This window comes from Girardinichthys multiradiatus, chromosome Y, assembly GCF_021462225.1.
Source record: "Girardinichthys multiradiatus isolate DD_20200921_A chromosome Y, DD_fGirMul_XY1, whole genome shotgun sequence".
NCBI classification, from domain to species: domain Eukaryota; kingdom Metazoa; phylum Chordata; class Actinopteri; order Cyprinodontiformes; family Goodeidae; genus Girardinichthys; species Girardinichthys multiradiatus.
In genome coordinates this window covers 35,609,784-35,635,949 of record NC_061818.1, presented here as the reverse complement: position 1 = coordinate 35,635,949, position 26,166 = coordinate 35,609,784, and the positions used below count along the sequence as shown (strand labels likewise).

The 26,166-nt window shown below is 42.5% G+C and overlaps 1 protein-coding gene across 4 annotated transcripts in view; it reads right to left on the bottom strand.

Moving 5' to 3' along the window:
* The window catches only part of LOC124864569 (SH3 and multiple ankyrin repeat domains protein 1-like), a 120,755-nt gene that overhangs the window by 38,972 nt on the left and 55,617 nt on the right, over positions 1–26,166 (bottom strand). For all 4 annotated transcript variants that reach the window (XM_047359400.1, XM_047359399.1, XM_047359401.1 and 1 more), the window contains 9 exons: positions 25,502–25,669; positions 24,432–24,548; positions 24,046–24,123; positions 23,779–23,845; positions 22,834–23,003; positions 21,217–21,338; positions 20,462–20,613; positions 18,407–18,520; positions 17,161–17,236 (listed from right to left, as the gene is read on the bottom strand). In XM_047359400.1, the coding sequence (XP_047215356.1) occupies positions 17,161–17,236; positions 18,407–18,520; positions 20,462–20,613; positions 21,217–21,338; positions 22,834–23,003; positions 23,779–23,845; positions 24,046–24,123; positions 24,432–24,548; positions 25,502–25,669 (1,064 nt within the window). The remainder of the gene's footprint in view (positions 1–17,160; positions 17,237–18,406; positions 18,521–20,461; positions 20,614–21,216; positions 21,339–22,833; positions 23,004–23,778; positions 23,846–24,045; positions 24,124–24,431; positions 24,549–25,501; positions 25,670–26,166) is intronic.

Below are 26,166 nucleotides of genomic sequence, written 5' to 3'. Positions count from 1 at the left end.
CAGGTGTTTAGAATCAGATGTTAGCCATAATGCTCCACTTGTGAAAGTAAATCTGTTGGGCTTCTTCTTGGCACTCAGACCACAATTCTGAGTGCTACTCTGCCAGACGTGAAACGTTAAAAAAAATAAAATAAAACTAATATACAGGTCCTTCTCAAAATATTAGCATATTGTGATAAAGTTCATTATTTTCCATAATGTCATGATGAAAATTTAACATTCATATATTTTAGATTCATTGCACACTAACTGAAATATTTCAGGTCTTTTATTGTCTTAATACGGATGATTTTGACATACAGCTCATGAAAACCCAAAATTCCTATCTCACAAAATTAGCATATCATTAAAAGGGTCTCTAAACGAGCTATGAACCTAATCATCTGAATCAACGAGTTAACTCTAAACACCTGCAAAAGATTCCTGAGGCCTTTAAAACTCCCAGCCTGGTTCATCACTCAAAACCCCAATCATGGGTAAGACTGCCGACCTGACTGCTGTCCAGAAGGCCACTATTGACACCCAATAATGAACTTTATCACAATATGCTAATATTTTGAGAAGGACCTGTATATATATATATATATATATATATATATATCAAAAGGTGCTTCAAAAAATGACATTTAGCAGGAGTGGGAAGATATGACAGCCACCCTCTGCTTTACATGGATCATTTTTGTTAAAAATTAGAATTTTCTGAAGATCTCAAGACGACCACATGTTGATTTACAACCCCAACTGAGGGAATTGCTGCTTCATTGCATATTCGAAAAGAGTTTTAGCTTAAACAAATTAGGGATCAGCAAACAAATTTAGGTCTGTAGCTTAGCTTTTGTAGGTTATACATTTCAGAAGACATACCCATTGACCTGGGACATCATGTTTTATTTTTCTAAAAGCCAACAGAGGGCCAAGCTACACACCATAGACAGCACCGGTTAAAAGCCAAGCCTTTAAACAGATCTGGCCCAAGCAGGCTTCCACAGCGGAGTCAGAAAGCTGCTGGAACTTGTCACGCATGCCGCATCACTAAAATTCCCACATCAAAAGCTGTAGACAGCCTCTCTCACACAAAACATGCCGCACATCAAACCAGACCCAACTTTGAGGTGTTGCATGTCCCTGTGTGACATGACAGCTGGAGAAATTTGCCAAAAAAATGCCTTCTGCTTTAATCCTTTTTTATTTTTCAGGACAGCAGCAAACAGCATTACTTCACATGGGTACACACACACACTTTGGCATATGACTGACATAAACAAACATGCAATCAGCCTCCACATCAGTAAAGGCAGCAGGAATCACTTGTGCCAGTGCAGCACCGCCAGAGGACATTTGTTCAGAGAACGATTCAAAGCGGGGAGCAAGAAAGCGACACACTCACACATGTCCGTGGAGCGAATCACACAGAACGACTGTGCTGCTCACACGGCAGCAGCAGCTCCTCCTCACACACTCACTAAATTGAACACATCGTCTGCACGCATGCTTTGCAACATCTGCCAATCTAGTCGATCCTGCCCTGCCATCCGTGATGTCTACATGCATGCACCCCTCCTTCTACCCCTACCTCCTCATCAATTACCACCAGCAACCAGAGGAAGAGGAGGTTGAAGAGGTATAAAAAGCCATGGCAGGTACCTGTAAATGAACCAGACGCTCCTGTTCACAGGGCCCAGCGACGGCCAGGAAGAAGAGAGGGAGAGGGAGAGGGAGAGATCCTCCTCGCCGCATGCCCCCATCGCCATTTCCTCCCCTCCCTCTCCTCCTCCTCCTTCTCCTGGTCCTTCTCCTTCTCGTCTTCCAGTGAGACAGCAGTGAGCGCGAGCAGCGAGAGAGGAGAAGAAGAGGAGGAAGAGGAGAAGAGAGAGACAGAGGAAGGGAAAGGGAGAGGGCCAAACTCTCCCAGCCCCTTCATACTTAAGACGGAGAGGAGGAGGAGGAATAGGAGAGAGACTGAGGGATTGAGATGGTTAGCTGTGACTGCGGCACAGAGAGAGAGGAAGGAGGAGGAGGAGAGGAAGACGGTGGCTTAAAGAAGTAGAAGAGATACTGGGATGGTTCACAGGGGTTTCGAACATAAACACACACAATCCATGCATGACTCAATCAATCTTTCTTCAACCTCCTCATCCCATTTCATTTTATTCACTCAAACAGTTTCAGTAATGCCATAATTTCTAATTCATTGGGATAGATGTAACTGGGATAAGTCTGAACCACAACTCTACATTAATCTTCAGCCACTTATCTATCGATTTCTATACCTGCTCAGTCCTTGCATGGTTGTGGGGGCTGATGGTCATCTCCAGAGAAGACCCTGGACAGGCTCCAGATACATAAAGGACAAATACAAATGCACACAAACACTCACACCACGGGTAATTTAGAGCGACCACTTAACCTAATGTGAGAACATGCCAACTCTAAACAGAGAAGTCCCAGTTTGGATTCAGGATCCCCAGGATCCTCTTTCTGTGAGGCAAAAGTGCTAACTACCGCCCCACCCTGTTTGTAGTCATCCCTGACACAGTCCCTTGAAGTCCTTCAACTTTTCCACTTTTTTCACATTAAAACCATAAACATCAATGCATTTTGTTGGGATTTTATGTGACAGACTACACAAAGAGCCTTATTGTAAAATAAATATACCCTCTACAGGGTGCTCGAGGGTTCATGGGAGTTTGCCCAACTGGTCCACATGTGTTTTGTGGACCTGGAGAAGGCATTCGACTGTGTCCCTCGTGGTGCCCTGTGGGGGGTGCTCCAGGAGTATGGAATCGGGGGCCCTTTATTAGGGGCCATCCGGTCTCTGTACAAGTGGAGCAGGAGTTTGGTCCGCATTGCCGGCACTAAGTGAAGCGGCTGGGATGAAGATCAGTTCCTCCAAGTCCGAGGCTATGGTTCTCGACCGGAAAAGGGTGGCTTGTCCTCTTCAGGTTGGGGGGGAGTTCCTGCCTCAAGTGGAGGAGTTCAGGTATCTTGGGCTCTTGTTCACGAGTGAGGGAAGAATGGAGCGGGAGATTGACAGACGGATCGGTGCGGCTGCCGCAGTAATGGGGACACTGTGCTGGTCCATTGTGGTGATGAGAGAGCTGAGTTGAAAAGCAAAGCTCTCCATCCATCTGGCCTGGGAACGCCTTGGGCTCCCCCTGGAGGTGCTGGAGGAGGTGTCTGGGGAGAGGGACATCTGGGTGTCTCTACTGAGTCTGCTGCCCCCGCGACCCGGTCCCGGATAAAGCGGAAGACGATGAGTACGAGTACGAGATATATGCATTAAATAAATACATTTATCGATAATGTCAGGATCTGTGCCATGTCTGTTTGTTTGGTGCTGTTTACTATGCTTAACCTCTAGATGGCGTGGAACCTGGAGGAGAGGTGACAGGTGTTTTCTATTTCCCTGATTACCTGCTGAGGAATATTTAAGGAGGAGGCTGCCAGCAACTCACTGCCAGAGTGTTGTCTTTAGTGGATTACCTGAACCTGACTTTGCCTTCTGGATTGAACTCTGCCTGGATTGCCCTCTTCTGGAAAGAAGCGATCCAGCTCCATGAACAAAGACTCAAGCCTCTTGTTACTTCGTTTGATCACACCGGCTGGCAGCCTCCTGATTTCTTCGCTCCTTGGATCACCCTCCATGAACCCTGTCCACCCTCCTCCATCCACTGCACCAACTTCAGAAACTCTTGGACCAGCTAACCATCTTGGCACACCAGTATTCACCATCCTCAGTCTCACGGGTAAACAACCCTTTGTTCTCTCCACCTCCCTCTGGCGGATCTCCCCATCTATCCAGTAAGACAGAATTATTATTTAAGAATTCAGATCCTGAGTTACTCCTTGCTTACCGTTCTGTTTATTTTACAGTTGGTATCCCGGTTCCAGTTCCCTGCACATTTCCTTACATTGTAAATAAACTCATTACCGTTAAACTCAGTCTCCTGAATTGCTTTGTGCATGTGGGTCAAAGCTGTTCGAAACATTATGACAGAACACTCTGGCCATCCCGACCCAGCAGAAGCATTCAGGAGAACTCTTTCTGAACAACACCACCAAATCATAACCCACGACTCATCCCTCCGTTCTCTTTTTGAACAGCAGAAACAAACCAGAACAGATCGCTGTTATGTCCCATCTCTCTAGCCAAACCACTGAAACTATTCGTCCCACCTCAGTTTCACAAAGTTTAGGAATGGAACCCATGCAGATTGGGCATACTTGTCTTTCCCCAGAGGAAAAACAGACGCCACCAATCTAACCAGTGCTTTTACTGTGGCTCACCAGAACATCTCCTTGCCAACTGTCCAATTCGTCCCTCTGGGCCAAAAGGCCAGGTCCGTCAGTAAGTGAGGGGAGACTGACGGACCGGTCTCTTACCCCCAGACTTAGTTTGCCAGCCACGTTAATTTCACACCGTCCTTTTCAGAATCTTTCCTCTCTTATTGACTTGGGTAGCGACCAGAACCTTATTGATCAGAGGTTGGTTAATGACGCTCAGATTGAGACTGAGCCACTCCCAACACCTCAGTTAGTTTCATCATTAGATGGACAGAAATGACCACGAATCACTCATAGAACCAAACCTTTGACGCTAATTCTTTCCGGGAATCATAGGGAGGAGATATCTCTTTTTGTGTTTCCCATCTCATTGAATTCTATTGTTTTAGGTTTTCCTTGGCTCAAAAAACATAACCCTCACATTAACTGGGCAGAAAGCCGAGTAGAATCCTGGTCCACTAACTGTCTTTCTTCTTGTCTACAGTCAGCAGTGGCATCACTACCCTCTGAGTCAGGTCCCGCAGAAAATGAGATTTCCGATCTCTTTAACGTCCCTCCACAGTACCATGATCTCAGGTTAGTTTTTAGTAAATCCAAAGTCTTGTCATTGCCCCCGCATAGACCCTATGACTGCGCAATAGATTTGCTTCCCGGTGCCCCCCCTGCCTTCCAGTAGGCTCTATCACATCTCTGGACCAGAAAGAAAGGTTATGGAGGACTATATTAATGAGTCTCTGGTGACTGGGTTAATTCGCCCCTCTTCATCTCCACTCGGAGCTGGGTTTTTCTTTGTGGAAAAGAAAGATGGTTCACTCCGCCCTTGTATCGACTATAGGGGGTTAAACCAAATTACAGTAAAAAACAAATACCGTCTTCCTCTCCTTTCCTCGGCCTTTGAACCTGTTCACGGTTCCACTATCTTTTCCAAGTTAGATATCCATAATGCCTACCATCTAGTTAGGATCCGCCAGGGGGATGAGTGGAAGACCGCCTTCAAGACCCCGTTAGGCAATTTTGAATACCTTGTCATGCCTTTTGGACTAAGTAACGCACCAGCAGTCTTTCAGTGCCTAATCAGCGATGTTCTTAGGGATTTTTTGAATGTTTTTGTCTACCTTGATGATATCTTGATCTACTCCAAGGACATTAAAGAACACACCCATCACATCCGTCTAGTTCTTCAAAGACTGTTGGAGAATAGACTGTGTGTAAAAGCCGAGAAATGTGAGTTCCATAAAACATCTATCACATTCTTGGGATACATCCTGGAGGGTGGACATGTTCGCTCGGACCCTGAGAAGATCAAGGCAGTACTGGAGTGGCCTGTTCTGGACTCCCGCAAGCAGCTTCAGCAGTTCCTTGGATTTGCGAACTTTTATCGGCGACTCATTAAGAACTTCAGTTTGATAGCTGCACCACTCACCGCCTTAACCTCCACTAACATTGTGTTCACCTGGACACCAGAGGCTGACGAGGCGTTTCGGACATTAAAAGACAGGTTTTCTCAGACTCCCATACTGGTTCATCCTGATTCCTCCAGACAGTTTATTTTGGAGGTTGATGCCTCTGATACAGGTGTTGGTGCAGTACTTTCTCAGCAGTCTCCCATGGATAGAAAGCTCCACCCATGTGCCTTCTTTTCCCGTCGGCTAACAAACACCAAGCGGAATTACGACGTGGGAGATAGAGAGCTGCTCGCCATTAAGTTAGCTCTCGAAGAGTGGAGACATTGGCTGGAGGGTGCAAAACACCCCATTTTAGTGTGGACCGATCACAGAAATCTGGCCTACTTGCAATCAGCCAAAAGACTGAACCCACGCCAATCATGTTGGTCACTGTTTTTCTCTGGTTTTGATCTCTCTATTTCTTACAGACCTGGCTCCAAGAACCACAAACCGGATGCTCTTTCCCGGCTTCATTCACTTGACTCTACCGTGAAAGAGGCAGAACCCATTTTCCGTCCCATTGGACATTTGGAGCTTTAGTTTGGGAGGTGGAGGACCATATAAACAATGCCCAACATAACGAGCTGGACCCAGGTACAGGTCCTCCCAACAGGAAGTATGTTCCTACGTCTGTTAGGTTTAGGCTTATCCGTTGGATTCATACTGCTAAATTCTCAGGTCACCCAGGGGTTAGCAGAACCATCTAGCAGAACCACCTTGTACCACTGAAAAAACTTCCATCTGCTTTCCAAACTGCCCAGCTGTTGGTTCAGCATGTTTTTCGCCTTCATGGTATACCTCAGGACATTTTGTCAGATCGAGGCCCCCAATTTATCTCTCGTGTTTGGAAACAGTTTTGTTTGGCCCTTGGAGCCAAGGCTTCCCTGACGTCTGGGTACCACCCCCAATCTAATGGACAGACAGAACGCATGAACCAACAGATGGAGTCCATCCTCAGATGCATGACCACATCTGAACCTCTTGATTGGTGTATCTATCTCCCCTGGGTCAAATATGCAGTAAACTCTCGAATCTCATCTGCAACTGGCCTCTCTCCCTTTGAGGTTTCTATTGGTTATCAACCTCCCCTATTCCCCGCAAATGAAAAGGACATAGCCGTAGCATCCGTTCGGCACCACATACGCCGTTGTAAATGGATCTGGGGAAATGCTACCAGAGCTCTCCTTCGTACAGCGGACCAAAACAAGAAGTACGCTGACCGTAGGCAGCGGCCTGCTCCGGCGTACCAGCGTGGCCAAAAGGTTTGGTTGTCCTCCCGGGACATCCCATTGAAGGCTTTGTCCAAGAAACTGTCTCCTCGCTTCATTGGTCCCTACAGTATCGACTCAGTGATCAGTCCCTCTGCTCTTCGTCTGCGTCTGCCTTCCAGCCTACGTATCCATCCTGTGTTTCAAGTCTCTCAAGTCAAACCTTTCATTTCCAGCCTGTTGCCTTTAGTGGATTACCTGAACCTGACTTTGCCTTCAGGATTGAACTCTGCCTGGATTACCCTCTTCTGGAAAGAAGCGATCCAGCTCCATGAACAAAGACTCAAGCCTCTTGTTACTTTGTTTGACCACACCGGCTGGCAGCCTCCTGATTTCTTCGCTCCTTGGATCACCCTCCATGAACCCTGTCCACCCTCCTCCATCCACTGCATCAACTTCAGAAACTCTTGGACCAGCTAACCATCTTGGCACACCAGTATTCACCATCCTCAGTCTCACGGGTAAACAACCCTTTGTTCTCTCCACCTCCCTCTGGCGGATCTCCCCATCTATCCAGTAAGACAGAATTATTATTTAAGAATTCAGATCCTGAGTTACTCCTTGCTTACCGTTCTGTTTATTTTACAGTTGGTATCCCGGTTCCAGTTCCCTGCACATTTCCTTACATTGTAAATAAACTCATTACCGTTAAACTCAGTCTCTTTGTGCATGTGGGTCAAAACTGTTCGAAACATTATGACAGATAATTATTAAATGTTTTAATTTTTTTAAAACAAGAAAATACTTAAATGGGAAATTATACATTAAAAGCACCTAGAATTATTGAATTATTATTTTATATACAGTACAGACCAAAGGTTTGGACACACCTTCTCATTCAAAGAGTTGTCCTTATTTTCATGACTATGAATATTGTAGCTTCACACTGAAGGCATCAAAACTATGAATTAACACATGTGGAATTATATACTGAACAAAAAAGTGTGAAACTGAAAATATGTCTTATATTCTAGGTTCTTCAAAGTAGCCACCTTTTGCTTTGATTACTGCTCCACACACTCTTGGCATTCTGTTGATGAGCTTCAAGAGGTAGTCACCTGAAATGGTTTTCACTTCACAGGTGTGCCCTGTCAGGTTTAATAAGTGGGATTTCAAGCCTTATAAATGGGGTTGGGACCATCAGTTGTGTTGTGCAGGAGGTGGATACAGTACACAGCTGATAGTCCTACTGAATAGACTGTTAGAATTTGTATTATGGCAAGAAAAAAGCAGCTAAGTAAAGAAAAACGAGTGGCCATCAGTACTTTAAGAAATTAAGGTCAGTCAGTCCGAACAATTGGGAAAACTTTGAAAGTGTCCCCAAGTGCAGTCGCAAAAAACATCAAGCGCTACTAAGAAACTGGCTCACATGAGGACTGCCCCAGGAAAGGAAGACCAAGAGTCACCTTTGCTGCGGACAATAAGTTTATCCGAGTCACCAGCCTCAGAAATCGCAGGTTAACACCAGCTCAGATTAGAGAATAGGTCAATGCCACACAGAGTTCTAGCAGCAGACACATCTCTAGAACAACTGTTAAGAGGAGACTGTGTGAATCAAGCCTTCATGGTAAAATAGCTGCTAGGAAACCACTGCTGAGGACAGGCAACAAGCAGAAGAGACTTGTTTGGGCTAAAGAACACAAGGAATGGACATTAGACCAGTGGAAATCTGTGCTTTGGTATGATGAGTCCAAGTTTGAGATCTTTGGTTCAAACCACCGTGTCTTTGTGCGGCGCAGAAGGGGTGAACGGATGGACTCTACATGCCTGGTTCCCACCGTGAAGCATGGAGGAGGAGGTGTGATGGTGTGGGGTTGCTTTGCTGGTGACACTGTTGCAGATTTATTCAAAATTGAAGGCATACTGAACCAGCATGGCTACCACAGCATCTTGCAGCGGCATGCTATTCCATCCGGTTTGCGTTTAGTTGGACCATCATTTATTTTTCAACAGGACAATGACCCCAAACACACCTCCAGGCTGTGTAAGGGCTATTTGACCAAGAAGGAGAGTGATGGGGTGCTGCGCCAGATGACCTGGCCTCCACAGTCACCGGACCTGAACCCAATTGAGATGGCTTGGGGTGAGCTGGACCGCAGAGTGAAGGCAAAAGGGCCAACAAGTGCTAAGCATCTCTGGGAACTCCTTCAAGACTGTTGGAAAACCATTTCAGGTGACTACCTCTTGAAGCTCATCAACAGAATGCCAAGAGTGTGTGTAGCAGTAATCAAAGCAAAAGGTGGCTACTTTGAAGAACCTAGAATATAAGACATATTTTCAGTTGTTTCACACTTTTTTGTTCAGTATATAATTCCACATGTGTTAATTCATAGTTTTGATGCCTTCAGTGTGAAGCTACAATATTCATAGTCATGAAAATAAAGAAAACTCTTTGAATGAGAAGGTGTGTCCAAACTTTTGGTCTGTACTGTAGATTAGGGGTCTATTTGACCAGAAATATTGTAAAGCCAAAGACAAATTTCCACATATGTGGACAAAAAAAAAAGATGAACTGTCCATTCCTTGTGTTCTTTAGCCCAAACAAGTCTCTTCTGCTTGTTGCCTGTCCTCAGCAGTGGTTTCCTAGCAGCTATTTTACCATGAAGGCTTGATTCACACAGTCTCCTCTTAACAGTTGTTCTAGAGATGTGTCTGCTGCTAGAACTCTGTGTGGCATTGACCTATTCTCTAATCTGAGCTGGTGTTAACCTGCGATTTCTGAGGCTGGTGACTCGGATAAACTTATTGTCCGCAGCAAAGGTGACTCTTGGTCTTCCTTTCCTGGGGCAGTCCTCATGTGAGCCAGTTTCTTTGTAGCGCTTGATGTTTTTTGCGACTGCACTTGGGGACACTTTCAAAGTTTTCCCAATTGTTCGGACTGACTGACCTTAATTTCTTAAAGTACTGATGGCCACTCGTTTTTCTTTACTTAGCTGCTTTTTTCTTGCCATAATACAAATTCTAACAGTCTATTCAGTAGGACTATCAGCTGTGTACTGTATCCACCTCCTGCACAACACAACTGATGGTCCCAACCCCATTTATAAGGCTTGAAATCCCACTTATTAAACCTGACAGGGCACACCTGTGAAGTGAAAACCATTTCAGGTGACTACCTCTTGAAGCTCATCAACAGAATGCCAAGAGTGTGTGTAGCAGTAATCAAAGCAAAAGGTGGCTACTTTGAAGAACCTAGAATATAAGACATATTTTCAGTTGTTTCACACTTTTTTGTTCAGTATATAATTCCACATGTGTTAATTCATAGTTTTGATGCCTTCAGTGTGAAGCTACAATATTCATAGTCATGAAAATAAAGAAAACTCTTTGAATGAGAAGGTGTGTCCAAACTTTTGGTCTGTACTGTAGATTAGGGGTCTATTTGACCAGAAATATTGTAAAGCCAAAGACAAATTTCCACATATGTGGACAAAAAAAAAAAAGATGAACTTAACTTAATAACAAATAAAGAACATTTTCATAAATGATTTCAGCAGTCCATCCATTTTCAAGACCCGCTTCTTCCATACAGGGTCATGGGGGAGCTGGTGCCTATCTCCAGCAGTCTACGGGCGAGGAGCGGGGTCCACCCTGGACAGGTCACCAGTCCATCGCAGGGCAAGACAGAGACACACAGAACAAACAACCATGCAACCCGCTCACACCTAAGGGCAATTTAGAGAAATCAATTAACCTAACAGTCATGTTTTTGGACTGTGGGAGGAAGCTGGAGTACCCAGAGAGAACCCACACATGCATGGGTAGAACATGCAAACTCCATGCAGAAAGGCCCCTGGCCAGGAGTCGAACCCAGGACATTCTTGCTACAAGGCAACAGTGCTACCAACTGCGTGTAGCCCTGATTTTAACAATTTAATATTTAATTGTGTATTTAATAACTTAATCACACATTTTGCAAAAATTCTGATAAATTTTCCATTTGTTTAATGTATTTATTACAGATTACAGAATTGTATTTAACTTATTTCACAATTTCATAATTAATTTATTTTTTGTGTTTCTAATATATTTGCATATGTGTGAATACCCCTAAACAAATACTTTGATTCAATTTCAGCTTTCAGTCTTCTTGTGATCACACTTATCAATCACAGTAAATCTGGTTGACCTGAAATAAAGTACATTTGCCCTAGTGGGATTTTCCAAAATTTGCTTATTTGCTTTCTTTAGTAAAAGCCAGAGTTCAGATGATCAAAAGGATCTCTAGGCATAAATGTATAAGTCAGGAGAAGGTTGCAAAAAGAGAAATAAAAAAACAAAAGATTTCTATAACAAAATGAATGAAAAGACTGACTGGTCAGGAAAGCAGCCAAGAGGCTGACAGCAACACTGAAGGAGCTGCAGGAACTGTGACTAAAATATATAGGGTGGAGAGTAGGGCTGCGAGACAGAAAACAGCCTCTCAAAGAAATCCTCCAGGCCAGGCTACAACCTCCCAGAACATTGTGGTAAAATGTGCTATGGTCTGATCAAATTAAGCCCTCCGACTATAGTTACAAAAGGCATGTTTTGGTCATATTTGAGCAACAGTGGTGGCAACATTATGCTGTGGGATCACTTCTCCTCAGATGCAGGAGTTTTTGTCAAGGTGGATTAACATTTTAACAGCTCTGAATGCAAGTCAACGTTGACTAAAAAACCTGAAGGTTTCCACTAGACAGCTGAAGATGTGAAATGAGATTTTATTTTTCAGCATCACAGTGACCCCAAGGATAAACCCAAAACAACAGAAGAAGAAAGCTTCAACCAGATAAATAAAGTGATGGATTTGAATGGATTGGTCAGTGCAGAACTAAATCTGAAGGCTATAGACAAGAGATTTCCATACAATCCCAGAAATCTGGAGAACCTCTACAGCCAAAAGGGTCAGGTCAGAATGTGGCATGCCCTTAGAATCCCACCAAAGAAGACAGAATGCCTAAAGGTGTTTAGGTTCATGGCTGGTAGCCCTATAGCGCAGTTTTTGGTTGATAACCTCTGCTTTATACCTTCAACTTGCACTAATACCATTGTTAGAGGGTCCTGTACATGCACTTAAACAACACATGCACTAATTCCTGTTGATTGCAGTAAACAAAGCATGAATGAGAGGGTACTGCAGAGCGTTTGGATGCAGAAAAGAAGAGCAGAGACAACAGAGAAACAGCTGGGAGACAAGTGGCTGAAGGAGGACAAGGAGAAGGAGGAGAAAAAGCGAGAGACGCATACAGATCCTCTCTGAAAGGCACTCACATCATCTCTCCATCAGAGCTTCCTTCCACGTATGTTTAAATCGTCATCCTCAACTTGCCCTCCCTCCCTCTTCCTTGCCTCTCTGCCTTTTCTCTCCGTTTCTGTCATCCTCTCGATTCCCTCCTGCCTCCGATCACAGCTCTCGTCCTCTCTCCTCTCATGTCTCTGCGTTTTTGTTTTCCTCCCTGCTTGTCAGGCTACACCGCTGTGATTGTGAGTACATGCACAGAGAAGGCTGGGCTGGGTGGAGCAAGTGTTGACAGAAGGTCCACATGATCACATGTTTATGCTGGGCTGCATGTTCGCACAAGGTGTTCTCTGTAGCTCTTCTCATTGAATCCTTCGTAACGGGACCCCGACACGCAGTCGTTTAAACGTTTACATAAAAAAGCCTAATCAATGACTCTCTTATTGTTCTTACAATGTGTGTTTTAAAACTTACTTTTATCAGATTTTGTTGAAATGCACTTAGATGAGGAATAATTGTTTGGTTTTTTTTAAGAAATTTTTTCAGCACTAGAGGCCTTTATTTTTTGATAGTAGGCAGACAGGAAGGAGGGGCAAAGAGAGGGGAGACATTCAGCAAAGGTCGCCAGGTCTGGGACTTGAACCCGGGATGGCCACTTCGAGGACTATAGCCTCTGTATGTGGTCACGCGCTTAACCCCTACACCACCAGCACCGCACCGAATGAAAAGTATTTTATAATTTAAAAAAATAGCGTCTATTTCGTTTTTAGTGTAAAAGCCACTATAAGGGGAGGTCTACTTCAGAACTTAGTTCAGAACTTTTTCAAATTTACCTTTTTACTGTTTGAGCTGATCCTGGTTTTAGTTCCTGTAAAATTGTTACGTTCAGGACTTCTATATGTTTTTCCTTCCAAACTTTCCAGACCTCAAGGTCCCAGTACAATACAGACGTTCACTACTAAGTGAATGGATGAACGGACGGAAGGACGGACGGACGGATACATTTTAGGAAATTCACTATGTATACAACCGCTGTTTAAATAAAAAATATATTTTTATGCGTTCCAGACAGAAAATAAATGTCAAACTCTTCCAGACTTTTCCAGACCGTCTAGAACCCTGTAAGTTCTGCAGCGCTGCTCAGAAGCTTCTCTTGACAGGATGAGCTCCTGGAAATCTAAACAATCAACATATTTAAGACAAACTATCAAATACTCAACCATCAAAACATCCTGGAGTATATAAATAGTGGTTGATAACGGATTTTTCTACTTAAATCAACATTTTACAGACAGTAGCTCCAGCCTTAATACAGAAACAGTCAACTTTCTACAGGATCCTAACAATAATCACAATCTCCAAAAACACAAGATCCCCTTCCTTCCTACATTCAACCTCTTCTCTCTCGTCTACCACGAGTGCCCTTCACTGTCTGACCTCCAGATGGAGACACCGCAGGGAAGTGAGAGTGATAGAAAGAAAATTAAAAAGTGCAAGGGGGGCCCGCAGTACAGCGGGAAGCAGAAATGGTCAGGAGATGCAGCCAAATATGAAAGGATGAAAGGAGGAAGAGGTGAAACGATAAAAGTAGGCCCATGTGAGGGCGGATCTGACTCAGCCGTTCATGCCTTTATGTCCACAAGAGCTCCATCTATGCTGCTACAATGCTTGAATTATGAATGATGTGTGTGTGGCCACATGTGTACAAACACATGAGTGTGAATTTGCATGGTCGAGGGCGTCTCTTGCATGAAAAGCCAGTGTTGATGAAGCATGTTAATAATATATGAGTTTTAAAGTGAGTGATGGGAGGAAAATACAAAGAAGAAAAGAAGCAGGGCGCACAGTCGCAGTTAGATGATAGGTGAAAGTATGAATAATACATGTGATCAATAATTACAGTATTTCTACATGCAGTGATTTACCATGTTGACAACACAAGATAAATTCAATCACATCATAATAGGAGGACATCATTATGAGACACCATACAACTACAGTGCATACAGGATCTTTCTGTCAGCACATATGCTTTGATGTTACCCAGGTCATCCTGGATATGAGCTTCAGAAATAAACAACAGATTATGATGTCAGAAACCTGAATATGTTTTTATTAGGTCAAAATAAACCTAATAATGAAAGATTTCAGGACGCTGTCAGCGCTTCATCCAGGTTCCTAAACAACAGATGGTAGAAAAGGCTTATTTTATTTGATTTAAAAATAATTATATGTCACAATTCCATTACCTGAACATATTAGTAGATATATTAGGCTAGAAACTTATTTTGTATTGAAAGAGAAGATACAATAATTAATTAAAGCTGCAAGCAGCATTGTAGGCCCTCGCAGCTCAGCGCAACTCGGCCTGTGCAGTGACCGCGGGAGCTTGGCATCGCCACCTGCACGCCACCGCCATGGCCGCCGCTCGATTCCACACGTCGTCACTATCTGGCGCTGAGTGAACTGTTATACGATCTTCGGTCATGCCGAGTTCTGCTTTGGGGAGAAGTTTTCAAAATTTTGGCGAAGTCCGACCTGCCCGATGGAAGCTGCACTCACTTCTTCATTAGTGGGCGGGGCAAGAATTATGTCATCAATTGACTGTGGCAACATGTTCAGCATTGATCAGTGATGATGTATACATTTGAAGTGGATCCAATGATGTATGAGGGAGATAGAGTACTTGAAGTTTCCTAGGGGGCACTGTTGATCCAAATTCCAATGTAATCCAATAGAGCTGTTAGTGGGCTGACAAAGATCAACCATATTTATTTTGGAGTGAATCGGACCATGCATATGTAATTTAGAGCCAAACGTATGGCCGTGGTGTAACATCAGAATTCGTCACAGCCACACCAGTCAGTACTGGAGACTTTCTTACACCATCATGTTATCTCTCACTTGGGACAGTTTCACATTGGACCATCAAAAGGAAAACATGACACTTCCTGTTCTCAGGGGGGGGGGGTGCTTCAATGATGTCAGCATCTGATCAGTGAATATTGTTCAGGGCCAAAGGCAGATTAATCTTAGAAGGTTTTAGGTGTCTGTGACTTTCCTTATAGGAGCTATATCAATGTTTTCTTTTGTGGCGAGAAGTCATATTTTGAGGTGTGGCCACGCCCACGCGCTTTCATATATCAAAAAGCTTTTGATAACTTTTGATCCCCAGTGCCTTAAGAGTATACTGAGTGATTTTCAAGTTCAAAGTCAAAAGCTGTAGGAGGCGTTTGCTCAGATATGTGGGATAGAAACGCCCAAAACTGGGATCAAAATGGCAACTTCAATCCAAAATGGTCGACTTCCTGTGGGGTTTGGACCAATGCTCCAAGAGACTTTTTTGTAGGTCCTGAGAAGTTACATATGTGTACCAAATTTCAGAATCCTCGGTCAAAGCATGGCTTGGGGATGATTGTTTTTTATTTTCTAGGGGGTGCTGTGGAAGAATTAGGCCACGCCCACCAAATATGTCATCAGATCTCTTTTGGGGACTGGAGTAGGATCAATTACATTGAATTTGGTGCAGATCAGATGATGTATGTGGAAGTTAAAGCCAATTGTATGGCCATGGCGTGACGTCCAACTTCGCCACGCCACCATGGCCACGCCCTTTTATGAAAAGTCACTGTGCTTCAAACGAAATTAGACCCACTAGTTATCAGGCAACTGACACAGTTTGAAGCGGATTGAGTGTAGACAGCGAGAGAGTGACCTTTCCCAGTAAAAAAAGTGACTTCCTGTTCTCAGGGGGCGTGGCTTTGATGATGTCAGCATATGACCACATAGGATAGCCGGTAACCCGAAGGTCCTCCTTCATGCCAACTTTGGTGAGATTTGGCGTTTCTTTGTGAAAGTTATTGCATTTTTTCACTTTCGGAACGAACACCACGTTCTTGCACCAGCCACGCCCCCTAAACATGACCGAAAACTCAGGATTTTGATAACTTTTAATCCCCATGCCTTAACTGCATATTGACCAAATATGAAGGAGGACTTCGTTAAAGTGCAAGGTGAGTAAAAGTGAGAAACGGCCAAAAAATAAGCCAATCCAAAATGGCCAACTTTCTGTGCATTTTAGGGCATACCCCCAAGAGACTTTTTTTCTTGGTTTCAGGAGCTCTACCAGTTTGCTAAATTTCAGATCTCTACGACTTACGGTTCCGCCTATCTCACGTTTGGGGGCGTGGCTAAGAGATTTGGTCACGCCCATTGACGACGACATTACAGAACAAAAATTTCACACGGGGGACAATTTTGGGTAAAAACGTGTGCATCTAGGGGCTTGGTAAAGTCCCCAATTGCCCCGCAAAGACGCAACAGAATAATAAAGAAAGAATAAGAAACACCACGATTACAATAGTCAGTCAGTCATTTTCTACCGCTTATTCCACTGACTGACTGACTGACTGACGATTACAATAGGCCCTTGCAGGCCTTCCTGCTGGGGCCTAATTACATGATTTGTATTTAGAGAATACAGGATATTTTTCATTGTTGAGCTCATATGTGACTGTAAGGTAGCAAAAATTCCAATCATCTAAACAAGATAACCCTGAGTACACATCTTGAAATATGAATGATGTTGGGAGCTTTCATGAACATTTGTCTTGAGCAAAATTGGAGTTCTCTTTATCTCAACTAGAAGACAAAAACACATCAACACAAATAGACAAGGCCTTTGTCTCCAATGCTGGTAGAGGGAAAAACATCAAAACATCTTTGAAAATACTCTGGACAAATGATGTTATTTCACATATTGACCTGAGGTTGTGTTGGACAAACCTTCAATTCAGCTCAACCAGTCGGAATACCAATCAGAAACTGTAGATTTATTACCATGTGAACCAGTTTCCCAGTCCAGTGTTCAGCCACAGTTAGCATAAAGGCAGCTTTCAATTGTTTACAGACAGAATGGAGAAATTCAGCTTTTTGTTCCTACCTTGGAGCATCAAAACTGTCATATGATCCCACAGTGTAATGGCGAAACAACCTTTTGGCTCGTTCTCCACGACTCTCTGAAACATAAAATGACTGAATAACAACACAATCAATAACGTTTGTCTAAAACATTGCAGTCTCTGCGGGAATTTATGAAGCAATTTGCTCCATCTTTTGCACATGTTTTGTATGCAATGTTTGCCTCAAATCTGTACTAGTTTCGGGGCACAGACTTCTCTTCTCCCTCCTGCACTAACCCAACCCTCAATACAACAACTAAGTGGGTCAGAAGTAAATTTTGGCTATTTTAGTTTTGTTTGTTTACCTCTGTATGTGTAACGCTGCTGTAAAATTCAACAATCATAAGGTTTGAATTCTCACTTTTTAGAAAAATAAAACGGCATGCTTAGATAATTTATTTAATTACAAAACTTGTCAATAAAAAGGTTTTTGTAAAGCAAGAAGCACAGGTGGAAACTTTTTCCCTTATTTGTTCTTTTGAGTTAGCTTTCAGCAGGTGGTATTTTTTCTTGCAATCTTTGTAATGCAAACTGTGCTTTTGTTTCAGTTTCCAAAGAAACTTGACCTGCTCTGCCTGCAATTAACATAAATTCACATATTTTCCCTAAATGCACACAGGATGCAAAATTTATTTGGACAAAGTGAGCACAGATTTACTTTTATTTTAGGAGCAGGTCATCCTTTCTGTGCCCTTTGAGAATTTGGTAACACATCTAGAGGCTTTGTGAATCCCCGCCTCTGTGTAAATCCAACATTGGAGCTATCTCCAGCTTCACCAGGTTTGCATTATAGTTTATTGCAGATCTTTAATATTTCCGTTTAGCTAAGCAACCTTTGTGGTGCGAACGATTTATTCTGCAGTTTGCTTTGTTTTTATTTATATAAATGTGTATAAATTTAAACAGCATATTGTATGTAATTGTATTTTTACTTGTATAGTCATTGTACCATTCATTTTTATTCACTTTTTAATGCTTTTAGGGATTTTCCATCTTTTGTATCTGGTCCATCCAGTTGCTGAGACAATAGTGCACATTTACATCCTGATTGACAAACAAAATTATACTTTTTTCATTTCATTTTCACTCAGTTTTAGTCATCATGTCAAATATTTAGCTTAGTGTCGGGCTTGAGGGTGGAGGGAATCTAAAACTGTGGTTTACATTCCATATTTTTCCAAATGAGGTCTCTTATACTTGGGTGTGTGTGAGATCTGTGGTGATCACCTGAACGGTTATCCTGGCTTCGAAGCACCACTTCCTCCACACAGTCAGAGGGGAACCACCCTGTGCGACCTCTGACCGTCCCCTCCCAGTAACCACCCTCGCCGACACTCAACACTAGAGGGGAAAAAGCAGCAAGTCAAATAAAGAAAACACAACATGCACAGTCTCACACACAGGCAACGAGGAGAACAGGAATGAAAAGATAACCAGAGTTATGCAGACAGGAAAATAAAAACTACACAGACGAACATGCAAACGCCCTACATACTCACCAAGACATACATACCTGGCGACACTTTAGACTCACTCACAAACACACAAATATTCATACCTGCAGACATTAGATACAAACATATATGGAGACCTTACACTCAGATTAGGACAGTTTAACAACCTCATGTGTAGACACCTAAACCTCAACCCAAGAACATCACCCACTGGTAGTTTTGTTGGTATTACCAAACAACAGCCGCTCTGAATGAGTATGATTAAGGTTTAAATTTAATAAAAACTTTTTTCTGTTGGTTTGTTTTTGGTCTGATTAAAGCAGGTTCTCACCCTTTTATCAATTTGAAAACAGCAAAGCTTCTCCAGAGGCAAAAGAACAGGAAATATTTTCTAAGTTAGTTTGGTTGAAATAAAACATTTATCAGCTGATTGGCAACTTGAACACTCATTTTTCAGTTAATGGGTGATAAGAGGTGCCTGACCATAACACTGTCATGTTCTTTTAAATCCTTAACCACCTGTTAACCTCTTTTGTACCCTTCCTTTCCTCCCCTGCATAACCCTAGAAAGTATTCACACCCATTGAACTTTTTCACATCACAAAAACACTTGAAATAGTGCATCATTGTAAAGTGGAGGGAAAATGTACAAGGTTTTCCATGTTTTTACAAATAAGAATACAAAAACTTGTGATGTGCATTTGTATTCACCCCCTGAGTCAATACTTAAGTGAAACACCTTTCAATGAGGTTAAAGCTGAAGACTTTTGGGGAACCAGCTTTGTACATATCGAGATATTTTTCTTTATTGTTCGTTGAAATAAATCGCGTTAGCTCGGTCAGATTGGATGAAGAGTGTCTGTAAATAGCTATTTTCAAACACAAACACATTTAGACCTAAACCATTCTATTAATGCTCTGGCTGTATGTTTTCAGTTGTCCTGCTGGAAGATGAACCTCCACCTCTTTCTCAGATCTCTAGCAGATTAACGGGTTTTCCTGTATCCCATCAGCTCTGACCAGCTTAAATGTCCCTGCTTTAGAAAAGCATCACTTCTGCATGATGCTGCCACCACCGTGTTTCACCATGGGGATGTTGTGTTTATGCTGGTGTGCAGTGTTGGGGTTTTGTATGTAGGTGTCATCTGACCGAGGCACATCCTTCCACGTTTGCTGAATGCTTTACGTGGCTTTTAACAAACGTTAAATTGAAATTCTGCTTGCTTTACAATGGCTTCTTCTTCCTAGCTTTCCTTAAAGGTCAAATTCATGGACTGCTCAGCAACATTTGTACCGTCAACAGATGCCCCCACATGAGCAGTGAATCTCTGCAACTCCTCCTCTCTGCAACTCCTCCACACTTCTCTGATTATGTTCTCCTTACCTGGGCTTTCAGGCTAGGTGGATGGCCATGTCTTGGTAAGTTTGTTGTTGTGCCACTCCACGTCCTTCTCCCTGACCTGTCTGCTGTGTTCCTTGGTCTTCATGATGCTGTCCATTCACTAATGTTCTCTAACAAACCTCTGAGGCCTTCATGTTACAGTTATGCAGTACTTTGTGTCATAACAAAAATGTAAAAATGTTCAGTGTGTGTGAATACATTTACAAGGCGTTGTAGCTGCTTCATCCCTTTTTAATCCCATAGCCCAACCTCCTCCATTCCTCATCCCTGCCTTCTTCATCCCATATTTTTCAGTGAATGTGAGATCATAACAAACAAGAAGCAAAACCACAAACTCCAAAACACATAGAATCCACATATATGTGTTACACAGTCAGGAAGAAAGATGTGAGTGTTATCAGAATGTGGAACTGTTTAGATCTTCACCTTTGACCCTGTCTCCTTTACTGAAGCTTATTTCCCGCTCGCCCTGAGCAGAGTGTGATCGAGTTGCTACAAAGACTCGTCCTGGGACAGCGCTGTAGAGGCGTCTGCGCTGGCCTGCGGTTTGTATGGTGGTGGTGGTGGTAGTGGGAGGCCTAGTCAAAGTCAGGAGAGGATTTTAGAGAGTTTTATGCTCCTAACTACAGACAGGTGTTTGTTTAACATCATCACATGCTTTGGTTTAGAGAAAGTGGAAGGAAATCAGGAGAAATAACTGATTTCAATCAGTTATTTCAAGCCATAGCATAAGCTTTATAGAGTTCATAAATCCTATTTTATTTGCTAATCTAATATCTTAATTGTTACTAAATTTTGTCCAATCAACAGTATCAACTAGAGTTGATCATTTAACTTGTGTTTGAGAACAGGTCCATGGCTTAAGCTCTAGTTACCCAGCAGTCTGTTAATACCCAGCTCTCTTTATCCCTCATCCTTACTGCTATCCCTCATGTCTACCTCTTTCATCCCATATCTCTGTCATTAATCCTTCGTTCCAAACTTTTCATTCATCTTTTATTATTACTTCCATTAATCTTCATCTCTACATGATCGTTCCCTTTATCTACATATCATTGATCCCTTACTCATGTCAGTCACACCTGCCTTTTTCATTCTCCATTCCTGTTTTTAATTTCTCAATTTAACCCTTTGTATTCTCATAACTCAAATCAGAGGAGACTCAGCGCCGCCAGACTCACCCCCGTCTCTGACTCTGCCTGCTCCGGTCCTCCTTGTCTCCGATCCTACCTCGGGATGGGGATCGCGTTCTCGCTCCTCTGGGACTGCTGGAACTTCGTAGTGTTCCTGTATGTTTATACCCCTGAAAAAAGGAGAAATTGAAGGTGGTTGAATACACCTAACATCCAGCTTTGTTTTAATATTACTGCAGCGATGTCCAGGGGTCTACTCATGCTGTTATACGTTGTTGTAATATTCAAAACGGATTCCTGCTAATTACATCTAGAAAGGTTTGATTGTTTTACTTTTTCATCTTTATTTTCTTTGCAATGTTTCTAAAAACCTAAAGAAAGATCATTATATACACTATATCAGTGGTGAAACAGTTGAGTGATTATATGACTGCCCTGCAATAATTACAATATCAGATTTAATGGATAATGGAGCTGATGCTACAGGGACCCCAAACAGCCCTTGGCATTTGCTCAGGCCTGGATACAGTTGGATATGGAGCCCTGCGTCAGAGCCAGTCCCTCAGATATTCAGATAGGGAGAAAATGGCCATGGGAGGACCTCAACATTATCCAAAAAGTCCAGGGACAAACATACGGTACATGGCTGGGTTTTGTCTTGTCGAAAGACTGCTCCACGGTGCTGTTTATGCAGAACACCTATTATGGGGCACCTATTATGAACACATGAAGATTACCCTTGGTAACACCACTAGCCATCAGTCTGTGCTTTCTGATTATGACGCAATTCTAAACGCAGCCGTTTCTCCTCTAGTGTTAAATGCAGCCCACACAAGAGAGTTACCCACTGGCTGGTTGATGCCACAGTGTGGTACAATAGGTGGTGCTGGAAGAGTCCAAGGCCCGTGTCGGATGGCGGGAATGTTTGTCATTGGGTATTGTAATGGTTTGCACACGATACAACAATCTTTTCTTGGTGTTTCTTCTTGACTTGGATGTGGTTTCCTTCATGTACCCATTGGTTATGTCATTAAAGCAGCGTGCCATGGTTTAGGACAGGGGTGTCCGAACTGCCGCCTGTGTGCCATTTGCATTTGGCCCCAAAACACATTTCATAATTATAGCACCCTAGTAGAGGAAGCTGATGCAGATGGACAAAAACAGACCTGGATGCACCGATTAATTAAACCTAGCTAAATACAGCAAGAGTTTTCCAATCACTTCAAAAATATTTCTAAAATTCTAAGCTTTTGCTCTTGCAAGACTCTCTCATGTTTCAGATCTACAATATTGATCCTTTGTTAATTTCAATAAAATATTTTATGTTTAGTTTATTTTTGAGGAGGTAACACAAACATTCACAATACTATTGCTTCAGCATTTTATTCAAAAAAGACAATTGTGGTTTTCATCTTGACATTTTTGGCAAAAAGTTTGTACACCCCTGGAGCAGGGTGACACATTTGTTGGAGAAGTCTGGTGACTGTGTCGTGATGCACAGGTGAGTACAGTAGCAACACATTTACTCATTTTATTCTACTGTAATGCCTCTGAAACCCTTTTGAAGGCCTTGAAGCGAGGTGGTCTCCTCAGTTTCTGTCTTATGTCAGTCAAAGTCTTTGATCTCAGCTCCCTGATCAGAGCTCAGAAATGCCACACTGATACCTGCACAGAAACTATGTTGGTGCTCGGAGCATTGGGCACAGCCATCCAGTCTGGCAGGTTCATGCTGCTGTCACTGTTGGCCCGAAGGAAGGGATGAGGATGGGGCACCGCCAGTGTTCGGTTGCTCTCCCTCCTCTGGGGGGCGTACTTTGGAGACTCCACAAAGGGAACTAGGAGGCAAACAAAGACCACTCACCAGATAGTCAAAGACATGATCTGTGGTACTATTCACACTTGCTTATCCAGCATTTCTTTAAGTTTTGCTGCAAAGTAGCCAGATTTTCTTGTCATTGTTTAAATGGGTCTTAATCAATAGTTCTTTGGCTTTTCTGAAACCTTTTCTTTGGACTTTGGCTGCTTCATTTCCCTTTTAGTGTACTACCAAGCTCTCAAAAGGTTTTCATTTATTTCTTCATTAAGTCACTTAATTGTTACCGGATTCAGACAAAAAAAAGCTTGAATTAACCAGTGTGGTGTTGTCATGTAACAACCTTGTAATTACAGTTTGACAGACAGGAAACAGTATTTTAGCATCAAAAATGCAATTCCTAAAGAGGTGTTAGCTGAAAACCTTGCATTTAAAGCACATGTGTAGATGATCAGGTGACACATTTCTCTGGTCTGCTGTGAGGTCTTTAATAGATTTCCTTCATTTTTCTTTAAGGTATCACATCTTTACTTCCATTCTTGTTCTCCATCTTTCGACTCCACAATCAGGTGTGTTTGCCAAGGTACAAGGACCGGACGGAAAGAGAGGGGAGAAGCAGCCAAAGTCCAAAACAAAACAGTCCAAAAAATCCAAAAAGATATTCAAAAAGTGTGAAGAACAGTTCATTAAGATCATAAGGTAAAGTATTACATGGGAATCTTTCTGCATGGAAACAAAGAAAAAGATTGGAGTGTTTTTATCTCCTGAATAATAAACAGATGATGTACAGGACTTACCCACATCTGTATCCCGGTGGTTTTTAATTATTTCCCCCAATTCAAAATGGCCGGACATCACGGCCACCTGATTCAAAACAAAAAACAAACAAACAAAGCACGTTCAAAAAGTCATTTTAACTGTCAGAAAAACAAGGGTCAAGGGTCAAACAATACAATAAGAAAATTATTAGTTAAATAAATATTTAAGTTTTAATTTAAGTTAAACTATGATACAAAATCGAGCTTTAAAGGCTTGGCTACAGCCAATCATCACTCAGACTTAACCTGAAACGGAGTCTGTCCGCTGTTGTTTTTCATGTCTTTGCTTGCTCCACGATACAGCAGGATTCGTGCACAGCTTTCCTGCAACAAATTAAATTAAACAATTAAAATTAAACAATTAAAAGTCTGGCTGAGAAATATATTTGTATGGTTAGAATTCACTTGTTTAGCATTTCCCTGTGAACTCCTATTATTATGGAGAATAAAATAAGGAATAAACTGAATAGAAAATGCTGCAACATTTGAATGAAATTTGCAAATTTGTTTAATTTTTCCGACGAAAACATGACATTTAAATAAAACGGCTCCAGACTGTACAACTTTCAATATGCTCCATATGTTTTTCTTCTACTCAAACACTGTTCTGGCATGTGTGCTTGATAAAATACCTTGTTGTATAAAGCACAGATGTGCAAGGCAGTGTTTCCAGAAGCGTTCTGGGAGGAGGAATCCGCCCCATAGAAGAGCAGGTGCTCCAGATGCTGCGAGTTCCCATTTTGGCAGGCCTGTGCATTGTCATGACGGCAGTGGGGAGAATGGGAAGCAAATAGTGAATGCACCAAGAGACAAAAGAGGAGGAAAAAGCAGGAAAGAAGAACGATTGAATAAAAAGAAGCGAAAAAGGACCCAGCAGAGACAGCGACACATAGAGAGGCACAAGGTGAGAGGTAAAACGTGGCACCAGATTCAATTAACGCCTCCTCCAAACTGAGCAGGCGAGAAAACAGTGAGAGTACCCAAGTGGGAGCCAATCATGAGAAACAACAGGACCCTTCAATCTATCTAGCCAGAATATAAGGAGAAGGAAATTCTTCAAGTTACATACACTGTTATAAGCAAGCAATTAATTCAACTCTACTTATTTATCATTAGAAAAATCACATTTAGTGAACATGTCAACTCAAGTCGACTGGTTGGATCAAATAAAACTTAAGCAGTAAGGAGAAACACACAATCCTCTCTTAAATTGATGGGACAAGAAAATACGAGTCATTTATCTTTTAACTAGTGGTGCATGAATCAATGAAATCATCAGTGCTTTGGGACGGCCGCTTCAAGGTATCAATGTAACGTATTTAATAAAAGCTACACAGGTGCTGAATGTATGGATTAACACAGAGCAAATGATGAATCAGTGACTGAACAGCACAGCTGATGAGACAGATGAAGCAGATAAAGTACGCAGGAAGATTAAATGATGAATACCTTTTAGTTCGCTCTTGGCCTTGAACACGTTTAAATCACCACAGAAGCAGGATGGTTGGAATGAAGGGTGAGAGGCGGATGAATGATGTGGACACACACCGGAACATGAAGTACATTTGGAAACAGGGATCCAGGCACACAAACGTCTCTGCTGCTTTTATCAGAGTCCAAACATACGCTTGTTTTACTTTCTGTTCAGAATCTGATTTCTCCCAGTCGGTGTTGCTTTCTGGCAGGCTACACACGAATGTACCTGATGCGTCTCGTCCCAGCCGTTCTCGTCCCTGATGCCCAGTTTGGCGTGGTGGTAGAGCAGTGTTTCACAGCAGGAGGTGTCGCCCCCAGTTAGCACAGTGTGGTAAAGCGGTGTCAGCCCCCGCCGGTCCTTGTAGTCTGAAGACGCACCCAGAGAGAGCAGAACCTGCAGGGTGAGGCGAGGGCGAAGTGAGACTGCTCATTCCCAGACCTTAACAGGCAGTTTCTTCTTGTGTCGTGTATTTTCTGTGTGGGTGAGTGTGGATTGTTGTTTGTTTATTCTGGCTTCAGAGCAAAATACAAGTCAGGATAATCCTGTTTCAGCCTGCAGACAAACACTTAGACACATGGACAAAATTGTTGGTAACCCACGGTTAATGAAAGAAAAACCCTCAATGGTCACAGAAATAACTTGAATCTGACAAAGGTAATAATGAATACAAATTCTATGAAAATGAACAAATGAAAGTCAACATTGCTTTTCAAACATGCTTCAACAGAATTCTTTAAAAAAATAAACTCATGAAACAGGCCTGGACATAAATGATGGTACCCTGAAAATAATCTCACCAAAGGGACATGTTAAATCAAGGTGTCCATTAATTAGCATCACAGGTGTCTATATTCTTGTTATCAGTCAGTGGGCCTATCTATAGGGCTACA